This window comes from Gallus gallus, chromosome 3, assembly GCF_016699485.2.
Source record: "Gallus gallus isolate bGalGal1 chromosome 3, bGalGal1.mat.broiler.GRCg7b, whole genome shotgun sequence".
NCBI classification, from domain to species: Eukaryota; Metazoa; Chordata; class Aves; order Galliformes; family Phasianidae; genus Gallus; species Gallus gallus.
In genome coordinates, this window is record NC_052534.1 from 55058823 (window position 1) to 55073175 (window position 14353).

Below are 14353 nucleotides of genomic sequence, written 5' to 3' on the forward strand. Positions count from 1 at the left end.
GAGACACCGATGCACACTAGTAACAGGAGAGACACTTTAAAACACAAGAGATATCATCTCTGGGAAAGTCCCTGGACTAGTCACACCTTTGACAAGACACCATAGAGTCATTTTTACATCCCTTGCAGTTTCTTTACAGCATACAATAAACATTCTCATTCTTGCGTGTACACATACTAGACAACATAGATACGAATACAGCTAATGGAAACAAGATCTTCTGTTTGTTGCTCCTAAAGAATCATTTGCACCAAGGATGATGCCAAACTACAATATGTGCTGCTATAAAAATGCCAAAACAAATGACAAAAAACTCACGCAGAAGACTTTCATCTTTAGGTAATTCAGCATCTTAATCTCTTTTTTTCTTCGTTTTTTCTACTCTAATGATTAATAGCATTTGAATAGATATAACTTCCTTAGAATGAAAGTATTCTGCACTCCACAGTATTTAAGCTGTATATTATAATTGGCATGATAAGGGATCACAAAAGTATCTTTTCTGTCAGCTTGTGCCATTAAGTACCTCTAACCACAGATCATTGTTGTAACAGGTCATTATGGTCCATTGTGTCAGTTCATCTGTTGGGATCTGTGCACTATAAGCATGACAGATTTCCTCTGCAGCAATTACAGTCTATTGTGACAATAGGATTTAATGAATATAAACAACAAACCACATAATCTGTTATTACAGAACACAGCCATACACCCAGATGGGAATTACATTCCTAGACATTGCCAGTTGCAGTTTTTATAATGGTGACTTTTTCAGTCATCGTGTTTTTAGATGCAATGCTTTAATTTACCACATATATTTATCTCAGCCCTGGCTGGTGAGAGGTCTTCAGAATTTAAAGCCTAATCTTGCAAACTTTCATGATTCTTTTTTTTTTCTTAGCAAAAAAATATCTTTTAGATTTTTAGACACTTACTGTTGATTTTTGCTGTGATACTACTGGCTAGCATTGTAGATGAAACAAGCAAATACAACAAAATTGGTCATGGAAATTAATGAAGCATAGCAGAACATTTCTGCATTGTTTCCAAAGAATAGACACTTCTGCTCAATACTATTTTTTTTTTTTTTTTAAATGATGGGCAAAGTGCTATAGCAGTGCAAATCTGTAAAATCACAATGGTGGGAATTTTGCTGACTGATGCAGCTGAAGGCCTGTCCTAGGGGCTTTGGATATTTGTGAAATTAATACTCCTTTTGAAAGCACATAACTGGTCCTTCATATTAAAATTATGCAGTCTACAAAAGTTCACATTTTCCCCGGGGTGATTTCAAAAATCTGGCTCAATTACAGAGATTTTTAGCTTTTTAATTATGAGTTCTGGACCTGAGTACATCAAAGGTTACAATTACAGCGTTGGTACAGCTGTATTTTAATCTTCATAGTTGGGCACTGCTGGAGTATATGTACTTTAAGTAATGGAAAATTCACTGTAAAGAATAAATTAATGAGGACCACATATGGATGAGCCGTATAAATGCCAGTGTGAATCACCAGAGTCTTTATCATGTACCTTTGAGAAGAAGTCTCCAATTAAACTTACTTCCACAGAATTCTTATTACCAAAAGAGAAAAAGACTTACCTAGCATGCGAACACATTTGGCATTCTGGTCAGGACTATCAAATGAGATTTCTCCGCACCTCTGGAAAAAAAAAAAATCAACCAAAAATTAGTTAATATGCATTTACATTTAGTTAAATCCTCTGTGATAGTATCCCTGTTCTCATCCCCTGACAGGGGATCTCTGATCCCCTTGTCCTGTGTTTATGTTTGGCACTAGAAATGCTCAGATGAGTTTTGATAAAATGTCAAAGTCAGAAGAATTTCAAGTAGCCAAAGTTCAAGGAAAAACAGATGTTACAAGGATAGGTCAGCAATGCATTACAGGGCATTCACCATGCCCTATTTATTACCATACCTATGGCTTAAACAATTACCTCATCCATGTTGCTGTTTGTTAGTACCGGACCCAAGTATACAGGAGACCTCATTTACTGCCTCATTTATAACGGCTGACGTTCTGTCACTATACAAATCCAATGAAAGAACATCATTAGGCTTAAGATTTGGATACATAGTGTTTGGTTATTTTCAAGGATGAGGCATCATTTGAGTCGTTTATGCAGACAGACATGTCAGTTTAGCTGCCAGTAGGAACATAATTGGTGTGGCTCATGGGTCTGATCCAGCTCTGATTAAAGTCAGTGTAGAGATCCCACTCACTACAGGAGTGGTTGCTTCAGGCACTACAAAAAAGATTCATTTTTTAATTACTACACTCAAAGCCCTCAATAGGCTTAAGGAGAGCCTCATATTTAATAGGTAAAAATGGTCCATGCTTCATAATCTTTTTTTTTTTTTTTTGCTTTTGTCTATGATCAAGTGGGAATAAAAGCACCATCATGCAAGGCTGGGAAAATCACTGAGAATTATTAATTTCTCCTCATCTTTCTTCCTCTCTTATAATTCTTATACAGTTTCTCTTTTTCTTTACCTACATCTTTCTCTTTTACATAAAAAACCAAAAGTTTTACTTTACTTTACTCCTATCGTTTTCTTTTTCTCTTAAAAAAAAAGGTGAAACTTATAGCAAACATTTAAAAACTGCAGAGAATCAGCTAAGTAAAAACCTTAGAGCTTCAAAGAAAATGAAACACTGCAACAGTTTTATAAATGAATAACACATTTGGAACTCACTGTTTTTAAAATCATCTTTACCTCCTTCATACTGAAATGAATACAAACAAATAAACACAAGCCATCTCCCACACAGTCTCTTCATATATCAGTACATCTAAAAAGGGCAAACAGATGCCTGTATTAACTTTCCCAGGTGGGAGCACATACTACCAAGAGACTGCAAAAAGAGAAACAGCATCCAGTATTTTGAAGTTAATTTTACTATTGCTCTTACATCAGTTCCCTCTGAGGAAAAAATAAATGTGCTTTTTATTCTTCAAGGAAGAATATTAAATCATGGGCTTCTTTTCACACAAGACTCCTGCTATCATCTTCACGACCATCAGTATATTTAGACAAATACAGATTTCAGAAATCACTTTAAAATTCACTGCCCCACTCTCAGCCCTGAATTTAAGCTGCTCTTTGTAAACTCCTGGTTAGTTTTGATTTAGTTCCTCAGACACATTGTATGCTTCAGATGTATTCAAATAAACATCACATTTCAGTCTAGCAAATGGTGTGTTACGATGTCTAACAATACTTATTAGCCTTAGCATTATGAAACTGGGAAAGCAGCTAATGTTCCACAGAATCCACTGTCATCCCACAGGATTCATTAAGATAATGGATGAACTGTGAAAAATTTTGCAAGTAAGATTCAGATAACTATATGCAAGTTCATAGGCTTATCCGGATTTCCCTAAAAATCCCTGCAATCCACAGAACTGGCTGAAGAACAGCCACCCTAGGAGATTTTTCACTTTCAGAGCTGCTCTATCTAAACTTTTTCTTCTGCAACAATTTCACACAGGTTTTTCTGAAGGTAATGCCTCCTATTTATTTCCATGGAAACTGCAACATACACAAAGAGCACAATAACACTGTTTGACAGAGCATATTCTCAGCTACAGAACTTTATTTTTCAACATGGACACCACCATTAACTATGTATTTTCACCAGAGATGAACAAGAGCCTTCATGCTCATATACACTTCCATGTCAGATGCCAGTCTGTCAGAGTGCCCCTCTACTGCCATCTGCCACACAGCAACAACATGTAATCAAATATTGGTGGGAAGGTCCAATCTCCACTGTCATACCTCTCTGCCTCTGATGTCGTCAGCCAACGTAAGCACACACTGGAGGCATTACTTTTAGATTGACCCTTTTATTTCTGATGTCAGGGATTGCTTAAAAATACATAAACAGGATGAAAAAAATAGGCTATTATTAAACTGCTCAGAAGATCTGAAAAAGATTTGGTTGGATTCTGGAGGTGAAAAGTGGTGCAGAATTGCAGCAGGGGCTCATTTTTGGCCTTTCAAATAATAGTCATTTGGACATCTTTGTTGTTAGCTAATGTTTTCCATGAACAAGAGGTAAGGAACGACTACAGAATTTAATTTTCAGGATTAAGCTGAGACTGCGTCACCACTACTATGAATTCCTGCCAGGGCTGGTTAAGCTTCTTCCTGGCCAAGGTCACTTCCCTTTCTGGGTTGAGTTTGTTCCACCTGCTTGGGTGCCATGGGTGGTACCAAGAGACAACGAGGCCAAGAGTTTCTCAGCTCCCTATCCAATTCCAAACTGGCATCAAAGCAGCTGCTCATTCTCTCCTGTATGTTTCTGAATTGTCTACAGAATCAGTAGTGGATACACTAGGGTGTAGGAGCAGGACTTTGACCTTAGATGCTAGTTATTCTGCTTATGATTTTCAATGAGACATAAAATAAAGGAAGAAAGACCCTGGATGTATCTGCTGTACATAGCAGACTTACTGCACATGTGTAGATCATCATGTGTATCTCTTAGGGGAAGCAGGGAGAAACACAGCATCCCTTCTAAAGATTAGCTAGTTTTCTGTCCCAGTTTGGAGAGGCAAGAGTATCAACAGCAAGCTGTTAACACCAAATATGTTATCCACTTAGGAAGAGCAATAACTTCAAACAGGAGAGCAGCCTCTGAAGTTCATTTCTTGAAATCTGATGAGGATGGATTCATAGTCCTGACCATATCTGAACCTTACTTGAGTTGTAAGATTTCACTCTTTAAAATAGGGTTTAAATTTTTAAGCCACAGACAACCAAGGTTTGAAAAGCCAGCTTTGTTAGTTAAAGGTTATCCAAGTAGGAACAATGTTTATAGGCTTCTTTACTCCACTCTCTTCTTCACGTCTTGAGTAAGGTGTTCAATATGTCTCTCTTCCCATATTGCAATAATAAAATAAAGTACTTAATATACATCGTCAGCTAAACATGACCGTAATCGGGGGGTAGTATTTTTGCAAGTAACAGGGATTATTATATCTGTAAATAGCAGAGATATTAATCAGACGTTGATTGCAAGATCAGTATCTTTCAAGAATCCATTTGATTTCTTTTTTTTTTTTTTTTTTTAAGTAACCTTAAGTTAATGTGGTTTGCTCTTACCAACAGTAGAAGTAATAGTCTATATAACAACATTGCTTGGTAAAAATAACTTTTTCTTCCTTTTCTGAATACCTTGTATAATTCCTCATTTCTTTAGAAATCAGAATTAAAAGACAAACACAACTGACTAACAAAAATAACACAGGGCAAACAGTTTCTGTGTTTCTATGAAAAACTGGATTATCTCAGAGGAATGAAAAAGAAAGCTACTTTTATACATATTTGTTTTCTATTGCATTCCTTTCCCTTACACCTTTAAAAAGTACTTGAATAAGTTTCTCTGGTATGCAAAAGAATCATTCTTACTACCCAATGATGTAGAGATGGAACATCTATTAGCATGGAAAGCCACAGTACTTCATAAGTATTTGCAATCTTTTATAATAACAACTGGTTGCTGAAATTTAAGGGCAATATGTCATCAGGAGTCAGGCCTCACACTCTTCAGCTTCAGGCTGCCTGGGAGATTTAAGGTGCATTAATTTTGAGTGCTGACGCACTGTAGGAACAGAAGGAATTCCAATGTCTTATTAAACTTGCAGTATTTTCAGTTCAGTGTCCCCTCTCCGACAGGGGCAAGAGAAAGTACAGGATATACCACAGTAGGCTGATATCTGTCCTGCCTGTAGCCTTTCCACAGTCACCTCTCCACAGATTAAAGCCTTGTGATACTATCTGGTAGAGATTAAACCAATGTTTAAGTAAAACAAGGAAATTCCTTACCAGTACTCTGTACGTTCCTGACACATACTTGAATACTTCTGAATTTTGCTGTATCCTTAAACATTACCTTTTTTGGCCTAAGTCAAAAAGTGAAGTCATGTTTTTTTTTTCTTGTTTACGGACAAAAGATACTTCTCTTTACATCATACCTTATTTTAAATTTAACAGGCCCACATTTTATCAATTTTCTCTGGAGTGAATGATTGCACAAATGCACCCAGAACATATGATCCTGAATTTTCATCTCTGAATTTTTCAGAGAAAATATGTATAATGAATGCAACTTGAGAATTGCATGGATAAACATTCGTATTGGCAGCAAATAACACTAGAACATTTTAGCCAACTAAATTGCCCAAGATTGATAAAAACAACTATAATTGTTTACAGATTACCTCTTTGGGGCTTATTAACAGTTCCCATAATGATTACAGACTAAATTTTGTATTTACCTGAAAGTGAATTTAGCAAGTGTTACATTAGACTGTGAAAAGAACATTTATAAACATGATGTAATCACAGCATACTGACAGTTGCCTTTCAAATCATATTAGCAGCCAGAATACCACATTTACTGCCCTTCGGATTCACCATATTGCCATATCACTCTTATTAACATACTGTATTTCATGGGTAAAGTTCTAGCTCCCCTGTTTTGTATTAGAGTTGAAGCACAGTTAAACTGAAAATTCTGGATGTTTTAACATGTGGATGAATTTCTACAGAGTAAAATGACCATGCCTGAGCAAAATTGTTTTGAGTGTTCTTTCTTTTCCATGCTTTCCAAGCCAAAGAGGTTTCACTCACTTCCCTCCTGGAACTAAAACAGATTGCTTAAATAACCTTTCAACACCTTCAGTGTCAATCTCCAGCAGCACCTTAGTAATGTATTTTGTTCTGGAGTCTGCCATGATGTAGAGCTTCAACCAGTGCAAAGAGGATGGAGCAAAATAAGTAATTACAATTAAATTGAGCAGTAATTCCCAACCACCCATTGCTGCCAATAGTCAGCAACTTGTTCGTGGGCTAAATAGCCTGAGGTGAACCCTCAGGCAGTTCACTTTCTCACAAACCTGTGATTTACTATGGTTAGGAGTGGTTTGAAATGGATTAATGTTGCTGGAAAATTGGTCTAGCAGTTTAACTGCTTTGTTTTCTTCTTCGGTTCAGGGAAAAAAATGTTTAACAGCGTGTGACTTCATTATGGAGGCGCCAGTAGCCCTGACCCTCCTGAGAATCTGTCAGTGCTTCAATATGCCATCCATGTTTCTAAATGTTTATAACACAGGCATTGAGAGCCAAATCCAGAATTATTAAGAAATAACAATGCTGGGTTTTAATGGGGAGTAAGACACAGCTGAGTGCGCATTAGCAGGCAAGGCAGAACTTGTAGGCCTCTTCGAGGGGCTGTGCCATCATTCAAGAAACATTAAAGAACAGACTAATTTTTTGCACTCATGAGATGACGTTGTCTTACTGTTCATTTTTAAGTTTACATCCTGAAGAATGTAGAACATCTGTAGATTACGTAATGGATTCTCCCACCACAAAAACCATTCTAAGTGTGTGGGAAGATGAGGTGGAAAATACCAATACTAGGGAAAAGGCGAGTTCGTTGTCTCTATTTATTGTTGCTCTGATGTGAAACATTGAAGTTTTCTATTCCTAAACATTTTCTGGACAATGTAATTACCTTTCCTTCTCCTATGAGTTGCAGAGTCAGGCTTGTCTTCTAGCTGCTTTTTATGGTCACTGACACTTCAGCTTTCACTTTCTACTGAGCTATTTAATGGGAAAAAAATATGGAATTAGATTTCTCCAATTCAACCACATGTATTTCTCGTATTTTTCCCACTGATCTACTGGATGAAAGGAAAGGTCGAAGACTCAGAAATACTGACAAACCACTCTTTCCAAGAAGCAAATCTAATGTTTGTGAGAGAATGAACTGCTCAAAGTTTCTCCTCAGGTTATTCACAACAACATGGAATAAACTGTGGCATCTGCTTATTTGCATATGCCCACTATATTCTTTGCACACAGAAGCACAGTCTCAGAAATGGCAAGCCAACATGGGTATCATGTTCCTTTCACCTAACACCTAAGACTGTCTTCCTGAATGCTTGTGAATGGTGCCACACTTCTCAAGAGCTGTGCTGTCTTGATTCCCCAGAACACTGGCATGCATTATTTCGCACTTCGCAGGACTTGATTTTGTAAAGATCAACAGATGCTATGAACAACCCATTCCGAAAGCATATTGTCAACCAGGTAACATCTGTGAGTCCATGGCTTTAACCCACTTTCTGTCATAGATACAGACTTGGGCAACAGAACATCAAATGCCTCAAAACATATACATGGAAAGTCTAGTGGAAATTTAACTGGAGGAATGAAAAGAGTACTTAAAGACAGATAACAAGAAAGTATTTCTCCTAGTGCCTCACTTGTGTACTACACACTGCTTTCGCCTGAACTAGTACAGTCCCATGAGTATCTATGCAAAATTTGTTGTATTTTTGCTACTACTGCACAAAGTGTCTCTTTTCTCTCACCTCTCAAAAAACTGTGGTTATAATATCTTTCAGACAGGACTACAGCTGTATCAATTCTTGAGATGGTAAAAGAAAAAGACAAAGCTCCTGAAAGGAAGAATCTTTTACTTCTGGTAAACTCATCATTTGAAGCCTATAGTGTGATATGCATCTCAATTTCACATACAAAAATGGTAAAGGTATTTCATTCTAAAGTGACTTGTTTCAGACTTTAAAAATGACTGAAAAAACCAAATGACTCTGAAATAAAAAAAATGTCCCCTAGGTCTGCTCTTATAGATTTCGTTGAGTCTGGAGAAAATACAGCCATCATAGATTTGTAATTATCTGTGACTGACATAATTGTGTTTCGTGAAGAAGTATTCAAACAAATCATAGAATCGTAGAATAGACTGGGTTGAAAAGGACCTCAAAGATCATGGAGTTTCAATCCCCCTGCTATGTGCAGGGTTGCCAACCACTAGACCAGGCTGCCCAGAGCCACATCCAGCCTGGCCTTGAATGCCTCCAGGGATGGGACATCCATAACCTACTTGGGCAACCTGTTCCAGGGTGTCACCACCCACTGAGTGAAAAACTTCCTCCTAAAAAAAAAACCCAACATATCTATAACAGTATTAGATAGTTTCATTCACTGTATAATCAAGATAAGGTCCTGAGCATATCCGAGTGCAAAATACATCTTTTGTCACCCTCCTGCAAACACCTCACCTGCCACACTTTTTTTTTCTTAAGTTTCCACCACTAAACAACATGAAAATATTTTAGAGTTGATTAGGAGGAACTATATTTTTGCAAAAGATCACATGCGTCATGCTTTGAATAATACAATATACAGTAAAGAACACTATATAAGAAAGGCATTAATTAATGAAAAACAGAGTACAAGTTAATTTCATAGAATGCCTCTTTGTAATGTTAACAAGGAAGGGGAAATAGTTACCCTTCTTTCATACATTGCTAAGAAACAACACCTGTTACTTATGGAAGCTAAAGGAGCATTAGCAAAGGGTTTGACTGACTGTAGTTGCTTCCCTTCATGTGGATTTATCTTCAGAAGATAAATGCCCACAAAGAGATAAGTCTTTCTGTTGTATGTTGCAAACAATGTATTTTGCAGAAGTGGGATGGCTGTATCACAAATTACAACCTATTCAAGAAGATCCTGCTTTTTTAGAGGATAACTGAGAAAAGTATTTCATCCACAGAAGAAAAAAAAGTTAACCTGATAATCTCTTGTTGTCATGGAAATAATCTTATGCTTTGGCTTGATTTTGCTCATACTGTTCACTTCTGGTAGCCAATGCTGACATGGTGAACAATACTGCTGCAGTTTCTATCTTAACATCCCCTGTCTGTACAAAACCAGGCAATACATTTGATTTTCAGTGTTAACCAATTTGTTTCTGACTAACAAGCATGATATCATTTCTATTTGGTGTCTTTTACCAACCTTATCACCATATGTCTGAATTTGTTGCTGTGGGCGTAATAAATAATGTGACTAATATCTGCCATATTTAATTTGTTCTTTATCTGGTCCCACCCAGGAGAAAACACAGAGTGCAATGTAGTTTTCTTGTCAAAGGATTTTATTTTTGAATATGTTTGTTTTTGTCTTTTGCTTTTTAAGTGTGAATGTTATTATGTATTTATGTTAAAAGATGGTGGGCTTGAATAGCAATTCCTTTGAGCTACATTTTTTCTTCCAAGTTTTTCTGAATTACTGATTTTTTACATGATAGCCTTCATGAAAGAAATAATTCCTCCTCATGTATTTTCAGACAATTGCTAAGATACTGAATGTCTTGTAGAGTTATTTATCTAAATTAACTCTGTTTTGGTGGAATCTGCATTCCATGAAGCTCCTAAATAATATCTGCATCATATTTAAAACTATGGTAGACTTCAAGTCTTACGTGAGAGAATTCACTATGATTTTTAACTTCATAAAAGAAGAGATTGATTCATCCCACCTGATGAATATGTGCCTAACTTTTAATCAATTAAAGACAGAAGGGCATAGTTGATTTTGTAGGCTTTGGCATTTGGTACATTTAGACACTAAAATTCTTGTTAAGCCTGAATGTTAGAGGCTGGATTTGCACAACAGATGAAATGTTCTCCCAGGTGTTACAAGACAGCAACAGGACTGGCAAATAAGAAGGAAAGATGCAGAGAACTTTGAATGCTCTCACCGTGGGATATCCAGAAGGTTGGGTCATAGAGAGACTTGTCACAGTGCATGAAGCCAGCATGGCTTTTTTTTAGCAGCTCTAGATTTAGAGAATTTTTGTGAAGGAATGAAAAATATGTTTTTAACACAGCTTTGGTCATAGCTATTACAACTGTTTGGCCACTCGGGAAGAGTACAGTGTAAATTGCACAGCACAGCTCTTAAACTCACAAAGAACACAAGCATAATATGCCAGATTCTGCACTGTAAACAGAATACCTTTTTCCTGAAGTTAAACCCTGCTATTTCCTCACAGCTTTAAAGAAATGATAAAGCAGTAGGGAAAATTATGTTTCCACTTTTCATGCTTTACTTTGTTATGTACTTTTGTATATAACTTATAATGAAGTATAAAATGACAGTTATAATCTGCAGGGGGTAAAGGCTGCTAACTGAGCTCTACTTCATGGAGAGCAGCAGTACCTACAAAAACTGTGAAGCGCAGTGATCAGAGAAAGGAGCAGAAGCACTTTCAATGGCTAAATCTGAATGCACTGCTCAGTGAGTGTTCTCTTTTAAAAACATCAATACATTATTGTGATGTCTTTCATATTTACATAAGACATTTATCATTCTTCACAAATGAGTCATGGTTTCCAATATATTGCAATATAACTGAGCCATGCTAATCTGATAAAACTGCATATATTGCAAATGGTACATTCTTCTCATTATAGGAAGAAAGAGCATGCACAATGAATTTTTTTGCAGTAGAAATTAGAAACTTTGTTTAAATGACTTTCCTACCAATTTTAAAAGTTCCTTTTGAAAGAATTTGCATAATACATAAATAATGAGGTTGTATCTAATTATCTTGGCTGACTTTATTTTACTAAAATGTACTATTCATTTTATACCACACAATGCTAATAGCCTAGGTAAAAATAATATTCTGTGCAAGCAAGGTTTTCAGTAGAAATGTGCAGTACTCCAATTAAAAAGCATTTTAAAGTATCTCCTGTTTGTATGAAAACACAGGTAATTTGCATTTGGATCTAAACTCTTGTGGTTCAAACACATTTGTACTGTGCACGCAGATGCATTTTTATTTCTTGAATGCTGGTCACACAATGCTAACCTGCTGGCTGAAGTGACTGCAAACATCACAGAATCATAGAATCACCAAGGTTGGAAAAGACACCAAAGACCATCCGGTCCAACTGTCCATCACCAATATGTCATGCTTAGACAGATACAAACGATGAGTTTTAACAGTTTTCTGTAAATGGCACATTTCTGTGTCTGTGAATTTTATTTTTATTTTTTACTTCATTTTTAATATTAATTAATTTTTACTATATGAATTAGCAATCTCTGTTAGGCAGGCTAAGTTTTACAGTTAGATACTCTGCAGGTGGGAAATGGAGGAAAGGGCTGATTACACAAACTTGTTAAAGGTCACCAACTCGAAGAGATTAACATTCCCGCTGCCTCTAATTCTGTATACTATTCTTTACATTATGACTACACTTATCTTGTTGAGTAATGGATGAGTAAATACAGGAACTAATCATGCCACGCAATCTGATGAGCACTCTCACCTGAGTCAACTCAGTGTTGAATAATCAGCTCTGAAAGGAGATATTTTGAAAGTGTTTCACATTAGATGAGAAAGACCATACAGATTTTACTTCTAAAGGATACCTCATTGACTTAACACCACAACTACTAAATCAGCTCTGTGCTTGTTGGTCATCTAGTTTTCCCTTTTGAACCTGTAAGTCAATTCAACACACATGCAACGTATCGATGAGCGAATAGGTGCCTGTTTGTTTCCAACATATGGAAGGTGTAAAAATCCTGGTTGGAGCAACAGTGATTCTTCAGCTAAATCTGGATCACCCCTTCATCACTCCTCACTTCTCCCTCCCCATCTGGAAGCCACTGGATGAATCCCTGGAGTACCAACAAGCACATGTTGTATTTACATGTATCCTTACAGTTCCTGTTGCTGTCAACATGTGGCTCTGGGCATCCTCATCTAGTGGTCGGCAACCCTGCCCACAGCAGGGGCCATTCTGTGATTCTATGAAGAGGGTTTGTATTGCATATCAAGTGGTCAGTTCTGTTTTTGATATTGACACATTTATGTTAAGTGATGCTATCTGGATTTGCAGGAAAGCATGAAAGAGTATAGAGATGAAGTTGCTTCCTCAGTACTTTCATTCAAGGGGAAACATGGAGGTGTTTTACCATACTAAAATGTCTGTTTCTAAATAATCAGATCTGGTTAAAAAAAATCATAAAACTTAAAAGGTTTCTAATTTTAAAAATAATCACCAAATGAAAATCTCAATGTTTAAGTCATTCAAGAAAAGGATAACAAAGTTATTGTGTGGATTTTTCAGTGTTTTTCTTGCGTGAAGTGTAGTATTTCCCAACTGATGGCCTCCTTTCTCAGTCCACTGGGAAACATTCATTGCAAAATTAGATTCTGTAAATGAAAAAAAAAATTGAATCTAACTCAAGTAACAAAAGAAATCAGCTCTTTGAGTAACTCCGTTTCCAGGCATTGTTAAATTAATCAGCAGATGATAGACAGCCTTCTTTGGCCACTGGGAATGGTACTGCATCTGTCCACTGACAGTGAGCTAATGTTGCTTAATAATTCTAGCTTTTGTGGTCAGTAATTGCCAAAAGAACTAATACAGACAACACTCAGCATTGCTCAAATGCAGATACATCAGGTCATAGCCATCAGCACAGATCCTAAGCTAGGCTCAACCCTGGCTTCCTAAAGAGAACAGTGATTTTCCTCACTACTCTTAAACCATCATCATTAAATCAAACTACTGTCTTTCAATGTTTTAAACACAAACAAGTTAAATATCATCAATAAACATCCCCTGAAAATCAACATCCCCACACCTTAGTAGCATTCTCAACATGACTATGACAAGATAACCTCTCTTTTAAGGCTGTTCACCTCTACTAGTTGTTTAGCTATTATTTAAGTGCTTTGGCAGTGTTTACTAACAGCTTCGTCTTTAAATAAAATACAGACCTGCCTGGTTAGTATGAGATATATTGTTTTTCCCAACGAGGAAAGAGTTCTACCTTAAGTCTCCTTCCTTCTCAACATGTTGATCCTGCTTGACTGAATATTTATTTTTATCTGGACACTATATAGAAGGGATTAAAAAAGCCTATTGTAATAAAACAGAAGCTTGGAAAAAGATTAAAAATGTATCTTCCCCACAGAAAGGATGTTAATCCAGTATCAAAAAGTGTTTAGGCTGTGATATCTTTGGAAGTGCACGGATGTCACCTTATAGTGGTGTGATAACTATGAGGGGTCTGACTTGAATCAAACAAAGCTTAAACTCAATGTCATCCTGCTTCTCCCTCACATGTTATATCATACTAAAGCAGGGAATATCAAAACAGTAAATTACTACAATCCCAATGGGAAATCAAGGATGAAGAATTTCCTGTCCTTTGATATTTAAAATCAGAAATGCTGATGTTTTTTTTTTCCAACTTTTATTGGTTTTGCATAATACTTGAAACAATACATAAAATAAATATTTTACAATTTTGTTCCTGAGCATTTCCAGGAAACAAACACAACGTACCACAACCTTGTCTGCTCTGGTGACCTTTGCCGCAAGTGTCGAGGACTCGGGTGCCTCTACCCACCAGACAGATACATAAAGGATTAATACAGTATTTTTTTAAAGGGAAAAAAAAAATCAGGAGTGAGCA

At 36.5% G+C, this 14353-nt stretch overlaps 1 protein-coding gene across 5 annotated transcripts in view; it reads right to left on the reverse strand.

Moving 5' to 3' along the window:
- PDE7B (phosphodiesterase 7B) overlaps positions 1-14353 on the reverse strand; it is a 163519-nt gene that overhangs the window by 109886 nt on the left and 39280 nt on the right. For all 5 annotated transcript variants that reach the window (XM_040698415.2, XM_040698413.2, XM_046939183.1 and 2 more), the window contains one exon: positions 1604-1664. In XM_040698415.2, the coding sequence (XP_040554349.1) occupies positions 1604-1664 (61 nt within the window). The remainder of the gene's footprint in view (positions 1-1603; positions 1665-14353) is intronic.